Genomic DNA, 7,729 nt, shown 5'->3' with positions numbered 1-7,729 from the left:
TGAGCAAGATTAGCAAAAACTAAGAGAGAACTTTATTTTTCTTCTCTCTTTTTTTTTTTGGTTGGATTGAATGAGTGGTGTGATTGAAATTGATTGAAAATACCTAAACGAGGCTATATACAAAATTTATCAAGATTCGAAGTTATGTAGACTGGTTTCAGGTAAAAAAATCAAACCTAAAAATCCAACTGCGACATCTGTATATCATGTACTTCAGTGTATATCACACACAGGTTTTTAAGGACGTCTATGTATATCGCTTTGTATATCGTGTATACAACACAATTGTTTTATGGACGCCCGTGTATATCACATTGTATATCGTATATATAACACAAATTTTTATAGATATACACAAATACATGTAATATACATGAGATATCACAAATGTACATAGACATATACACGAGTTACAATAGGGGATACACATGTGGAGTCGTCTTGAACTTGAGTTTTTAATTTGAAATGTGTTATATAAAGAAGAAAAATAAAATTTTAATAATTTTTTGATATACACATTATTATTATTATTATTATTATTATTATTATTATTTTAATGATTATTTTTGATATACATATTATTATTATTATGTTATACACTGTGATATACAAATAATATAATTATTAATTATTGATCAAAAAAGGAAAATAAATTTTTGATATAGCATGTTTAAGCAAGTTCTAAAATATAAAAATAATAAATATAATTGTGGGAGTAAATAATATTTTGGTATATAAAGAAAATTAATTTTTGATATACACAAAGAAGAAAAATAAACTTATGATATCTATTTTGGTATACACATGTCTGATGTGCTATACACTGTGATATACAAATAATACAATATTTTTATTGTGATATACATTGATATAAAGGCAGCAATAACTATATATATAATTTTATATTATTGATATACAAAGAATAATATTATTTATATACAAAGAATGAAAATAAAATTTTAATGTACATGTTGATATAGACAAAGAAGAAAAAAAGTTGTGATATATATATTATTATTATGATATACATTTATTGACTATTTGATGTCAATATCTTTAACTAAGGCTATTTTCTGTCAATTATATGTGTATGTTGTTATACCATGCCAAAACTCCAATTTTATATGTTGTCCATACACAGAAAAAACAAGCCTCGTACTAATTATAAGCAGCTGAGGGGCTGGTTCAATTGTTTGGAAGCCCAAATGACACTTCCCTTAAAATTGGGGAGAAATTTAAAAATAGCCAGATTTACAAGTAGTAACTGAAAAATAGTCACAGTTTCAAAAGTAATCGAAATTTAGCCACATTTCATGTAAAGATAAATCTGAACGAAAATATTGTTCAAATTTAGAAAATATTCCTGTATAATATAGAAAATATTCCAGCACAATATACTGGAGTTCCAGTATAATATACGATCCAGCATAATATGCTGGAAGTTCATACACAACTGCTCCAATCTCCAGTATATTATTCTGGAACTTTTCGCGTGTTGGAATTCCAGCATAATATGCTGGAAGTTCATATACATGTGCACCAATCTCCAGTATAATATGCTAGACTGGTCCGTGTTGCAGCAAAATAGTGGCTAAATGAATAAATTATCCGATCCGACCCATATTTAATACGGATAAAAAAAATGGGTTAACCGGTGGATAATGTGGGTAACCATATTATCCATGACTTCTTGCATATACTTTTGGGAGAGTACTTAGTCTCTCTAACTTGAGGAACCCTCAATTTGAGGCTTTACAAATATAAAAGTTAGACTCATTGGTTATCAATTGGTTACCCATTTCCTAAATGAATAATATGGTTCTTATCCATATTTGACCTGTTTTCAAAAAGTTCATTATCCAACCCATTTTTAGTGGATAATATGGGCGGTTAACGATTTTATTTTAACCATTTTGCCACCCTTATATAGGTGCATCAATCTCCAGTATATTATGTTGAAACTTTTTGTGTTGCAACAAAATAATGACTATTTTTCAATGACTTTGCAAACGCTGGCTATTTTTTAATTATCAGTCCGAAAACTGACTAGCCCGTGCTATTTTCACTTAAAACTGTGGACGGACATACTTCAACCTATTAGCTTTTGGCCCATTTTGCTTTAGATGTGGCAAATATTTTTCTTAATTTAGAAAATGTGACAAGTTTTAATACTTTATCCTACTAGATAAATCGTGTAAAAGGAACCCTTGTCAAAACAACTTAAATTCCAATTAGGCAAGTATTACCTAATGTTGGGAAGATTATAACTTGATACAACCAGTCAAAACAAATACACCTACAAGTACAAGGATGAAAGTAATTACAACTATATGTAATCTAAGTTTTATATATTGATCAAAATCCAAAATCAAGTATTTTGACACCTCTGATTTTCACTTTATTAAAACTTGATGATCCTTTTTATAAACGGGTCGATTAGGTCAGTTACAATCATTTTTAGCACTATATTGTCAAATGAATATGAAGGGAGTTAAGCAGTTAATTTTTTTCTCGGGGTGGGGTGGGTTTGGGGGGGCTGGGGGGGGGCACGACAATTCAGTAAATATTCTTTATCTTTTTACTTCTATATAAGAGTGTAAAATAGAGGTTGCAAATGTACGAGTTGGATAAAATTTAACGAATATAAATCATGAAAAAAAATAAGGAGTCGATAGCAATCCATCTCGCCGTACATAACCCAATCTCCCTTCCTTATTTTTCTGAAAAAAAATAAAGTGAAAGTAAATATAATACTTCATAAATTATTAGCTTAAGTGCTTACAAAATTACGGAATTCCCAACCTCTAAATTAATTTATATACATATGATTTAGACTTTAGATTGCGTTTTGATTGGTTGAGTTACACTTCTTAACTTATTTCCGGGATCTTTTACACAAATAGCTGGCCATATTCGTTGTTTAATTTTTCTAGCTATATACATAGATTATACATTCATTATACATAATTATGTTCACATATAATACATATATTATACCTCCCCCGGCTATTTTTAGTTTAAACGGTTAGGTGATCGCCTATTTAGGTTAATTCTTCTATTTTGTCCCCTTGATTTGATGAATTATTTTGGGCTCAACCAATTGTTGGGTCAAGTCAACAAATGAATCATAATCTAATTTGCTTAAAGTTGAGTAGGTTAAAGAAAGAAGAATTATCCTAAATAATTGTCCACCAAATCACTTAAACTAAATATAACCGGTGAATGTATAATATGTGTATATTTTGTGTATAATCTATATATAATCGTGTATAATAAGTATATAATCTTTATATACTACCGTCAGACATCTCTATAACTGCATCGCTATATAATAGTCACTAACTATAAACACCAAGTTTCTTATGGAACCAATTTTCATGCTATATGATAATATATGTTTTCTATAACAACCAAAAAAATCCAAAACAAATGAGGTATTGTTTATAAAAACGTTTGGTTGTAGCTAGAAAAAGTAAATAGTGAATCCGATCAACTATTTGGATAAAGATTCCTTAAAGAAATTACTAAAAATGAATTGATTTTGGCACCTAAAGTATAGCACGTAGACTAAATCAACACCTAGTGAGAAGTAGGAGGAGAGTGAGGACATTTTCAACAACTGCTATAATTCAGTAACCGATTCTCTCTCTTTTATTACCTAAGACTCGGGACTCATTCACTCACAAACTTTACTTCTACTTACAACAACTACACCAAAATTCTTATTTCTAAAAATAGTTTTTACTGTATTTGTCTTAGTTTCATGCAACCAAAATGGCACTACTGAAACTTGGTTCTAAATCCGAAGCCTTCTGCTGTGAAGGCCAGACTTGGTAATATTTTGCTGTAATTTATTATGGGAAGTTTTTTTTGCATTCTTGGTTATATCTAACATGTTTCGACTACTACCTGTTGCGTTCGTCGTCTCCATACCAGTAATATTAGTACGTATTCTCATATTTTTCTATTCTTAGGTTTCGACTACTACATGTTGTTTCATTCGTTTTGATCATCTTATTATTCTGTTGTTGTTACTGCTTTTTTGTGGCTTCTACGCTATCAATTTTTCCTTTTCATTACCATTGTACTTATACGTTCCTCGAGCTGAGGGTCTATTGGAAACAGTCTCTCTACCTCCACACTGTAATGGTAAGGTCTGCGTACACATTACCCTCTCCAACCCCACTGTGTTGGATTACACTGGGTATGTTGTTGTTGGTTATATCTGACATAATATTTCTTTACGTGAGAGTCAGAGCACTTAATTTTTTATGTCAACATTTCCAGTATAGTATTCATGTTTCTTTTTTCTGTACGTAATATTCTTATTTTTTGTTACTTGTAGTAGAGTTTAAATAATTGATTTAGTACTCCCAAGTGTGTTATCTAGAATCTAAGTTATAGTATAAGATTTGAGCTTACTTTTGTATTAGCTGATTAGTGGTCAAAGATATACCATTAGATGTTTGATTTAACTTTCATATATTGTAGTTGAAGAATGAAAAGAATGAAAATTTAGGGGCATTTTGGTTTTGATTATGTAACCTAATGTTGATTTATGGATATCTAATTAGTATCCAATAATTTGTCGAACGCCTTTTTTCAGTTGATTTAGCTAACATCAACCAGTGAATTTATGAAGCTTATGCATAAACTCTGTTCAGGCGTTGTAAATCAGGACTTCCAAGTGATATTACAATTGAAATTGGAGAAATGTCCTTTTATCTACACAAGGTACACTCTTTGATTGCTAATTCTCTTTAAATTCAACTTTTTTGGGACTGTGGCGTAGTTGTTATTGTTGTTAGCATTTCTCACGTAGTATCTTCTTTGCTAATGCACTTAACGCCATTCCGGGAATCTACATATACTTGTCCCAATTCTTCTTTTTGTAATCTATGGTTAATTCAAGATGATATTCACAAACAAAATCTATTGTTTGTATTCTATGGTTAATCTTAGCCTTCGATCTCTATTACTACCCGAGCTTCTCTTGTGTCGGTTTTCTAATTGCATTGTTATTTTGTTGTTGTTACTGTTCTTGCTTTCATTATTTTAAACATGGCTTCTTCATTGTTGTTTTTCTTTTCAAACCTGTTGTTAATTGCTTTTTTGAGTCGAGGGTCTATCGGAAACAACTTCTCTATCTCCACAAAGTAGGGGTAAGTTCCGCGCACAAATTACCTTCCCCAGATCCCAGATTGTAGGAATATACAAGGTATGTCGTTGTCGTTGTTGTTGGTGGTGTATTCACAAACATAATCTAAAACAGGCACTTAATTGTACTGGTGCAGTTCCCTTTGCTCTCAAGAAGTGGACTTCTAGAAAAGCTTATGAGTGAATCGACGAAAGAGGATGGATCGGTATGCGTCCTGCAGCTTACTGATATACCTGGTGGAGCTAAAGCATTTGAGTTAGTAGCCAAATTTTGTTATGGTGTTAGATTTGAACTTACACCTCTAAATGTAGTGAGTCTTAGATGTGCATCTGAGTATTTACAAATGACCAACGAATACGGGGAAGGAAATCTAGTTACACAAACTGAGGCTTTTCTGAATGATGTATTTGGAAATTGGACAGACACAATAAAAGCTTTAGAAACCTGTGAAGAAGTTTTACCACATGCTGAAGAGCTTCATATTGTGTCGAGATGCATAAACTCGTTGGCGATGAAAGCTTGTAGCGATTCAAAGTTACTTAATTGGCCTGTATTGGAGAATGGTAATGATAATAACACAGGTTCTGATGTATGGAACGGTATAAGTACTGGAACGAAGCCACAACCGATGACTGATGATTGGTGGTACGAAGATGTATCGTTCCTCAGCTTACCTCTGTACAAACGTTTGATTCAGGCCGTTGAAGCTGGAGGAATGAGGCCTGAGAATATATCAGGCGCCCTCGTGTTTTATGCAAAGAAATACATTCCTTTAATGAATAGGCAAGCGAGTTTCAAGGACGCTAGTCATGCTAAATCAGCATCCACGCCATCAGAGGCAGATCAGAGGGCGCTTCTAGAAGAGATCGTGGAGTTATTACCAAAACAGAAAGGAGTAACGGAAACTAAGTTTCTTCTGAGGCTGCTCCGTACTGCTATGATGTTACAGGTTAGTCCGTCGTGCAGAGAAAATCTGGAGGGAAGAGTCGGGTTGCAATTAGATCAAGCTACACTTGATGATTTGCTAATACCAAATATTGGTTACTCAGTCGAGACTTTATATGATATCGACTGTTTTCAGCGTATTCTGGACCATTTCTTGTTATTAGACCAGGCTTCTGCTGCTGCATCTCCGTGTATAATGGAAGAAAATCAATTGGTGGAAGGTAATCAGTCTTTGGCTTCAATAACAAGGGTGGCAAATCTGGTGGATTCATATCTTTCTGAGGTGGCTCCTGATGTTAATTTCAAGTTCCCGAAATTTCAGTCTCTTGCTGCTGCAATCCCAGATTATGCTAGGCCACTTGCCGATGGTATCTATCGCGCAATCGATATATATTTGAAGGTAACAAAGTAGTTCTTTTAGTTTATGATGATACAATCAAACCTCTCTATAACAGTCTCGTTTGTTCCAGATCTTTTTTGTTGTTATAGCGAAGTGTTGTTATGCAGAATATATACAGTCAGATCTTTCTATAACAACATCGCTATATAACAATCATTCTCTATGTTATAATAGAGTCAAATATGGAGCAAACGAGGCTGTTATAGAGAATGATTGTTATACAGTGATACTGTTATAGAGAGTCTGACTGTAGTATTTGTTTAGTTAACGATCTAAACATAAGCCAGAAACTTAAAAAAATTACTATGTGAATGAAGTACTGACCTACAATATTTTCAACTTCAGGCACATCCTTGGCTTACAGATATTGAAAGAGAGCAAATCTGCAGACTAATGAACTGCCAAAAGCTTTCATTAGAGGCGAGCACACATGCTGCTCAAAACGAGAGGCTACCTCTAAGGGTAATCGTTCAAGTCTTATTTTTTGAACAGCTTCGACTACGTACATCCATTTCAGGATGGTTTTTTGTGTCTGATAATCTTGACAACTCACAAAATCTAAGTGGAGCGATCGGACAACATGGTGACAACAATGCACAGGGAAGGGGATCAAGCATTGAGGACATGAGGGCACGTGTTTCGGAGCTTGAAAAGGAGTGTAACAACATGAAGGAGGAGTTCCAAAAGCTGGTGAAAACAAAGAGAAGGTGGAATATATTTTGCCGAAGAAAATCTCAGTGTAACTCGAAATCAGGAAAGCCAAGTGAAGCTGCAACATGTCCAACTCTTCCAAAATTTCACTAAGTTCAAAGACTAGTAAGTGTATTGGAGTTGTTTTGTTACAATTTTGGCAATTCAAAATGGTTTTGAATGAGTTTTAGAGTCGTCACCTAACACAGGAAACATGTCGTTTCGACATTTGCCAAGATTTTGATTGTATAGTTTCCGGTGGGGTGGGGGTGAGGGGAGGGAAGTTAAGGTTTCTTATGTTTTCTTGAATATCAGAACTTATGAGAATTTGTTGCAGAAATTATACAGTTTAACATATGAAACACATTGCTATAAAGGGCAGCCCTGCATAAGCTTTCGCTATGCGTGGGGTTCGGGGAATGCCGGACTACAACGGTCTACCGTACGCAGCCTTATCATGCATTTCTGTAAGAGGCTGTTTCCACGGCTCGAACCCGTGACCTTCTAGTCACATGACAACAACTTTACTGGTTACG

The 7,729-nt window shown here is 33.6% G+C and overlaps 1 protein-coding gene across 1 annotated transcript; it reads left to right on the top strand.

Annotated features, from left to right (window-relative positions):
- The first annotated feature begins 3,679 nt into the window (after nucleotides 1-3,679).
- Nucleotides 3,680-7,446, top strand: LOC107794374 (BTB/POZ domain-containing protein At5g03250-like). The gene is made up of 4 exons (XM_016616855.2): nucleotides 3,680-3,833; nucleotides 4,665-4,734; nucleotides 5,295-6,503; nucleotides 6,849-7,446. The coding sequence occupies exons 1-4, from the start codon at nucleotides 3,775-3,777 to the stop codon at nucleotides 7,305-7,307; spliced, it is 1,797 nt and encodes a 598-aa protein (XP_016472341.1). The 5' UTR covers nucleotides 3,680-3,774; the 3' UTR covers nucleotides 7,308-7,446.
- Nucleotides 7,447-7,729: the final 283 nt, after the last annotated feature.

This window comes from Nicotiana tabacum, chromosome 10 (genome assembly GCF_000715075.1).
Source record: "Nicotiana tabacum cultivar K326 chromosome 10, ASM71507v2, whole genome shotgun sequence".
NCBI classification, from domain to species: domain Eukaryota; kingdom Viridiplantae; phylum Streptophyta; class Magnoliopsida; order Solanales; family Solanaceae; genus Nicotiana; species Nicotiana tabacum.
This window is presented reverse-complemented; position numbering and strand designations above follow the sequence as displayed.

Coding starts and splice junctions, on each gene's coding strand:
- LOC107794374 (XM_016616855.2), top strand. CDS start 3,775: ATGGCACTACTGAAACTTGGTTCTAAATCCGAAGCCTTCTGCTGTGAA. Junction 3,834..4,664: donor TGCTGTGAAGGCCAGACTTG/GTAATATTTTGC, acceptor AACTCTGTTCAG/GCGTTGTAAATCAGGACTTC. Junction 6,504..6,848: donor CAATCGATATATATTTGAAG/GTAACAAAGTAG, acceptor TTTCAACTTCAG/GCACATCCTTGGCTTACAGA.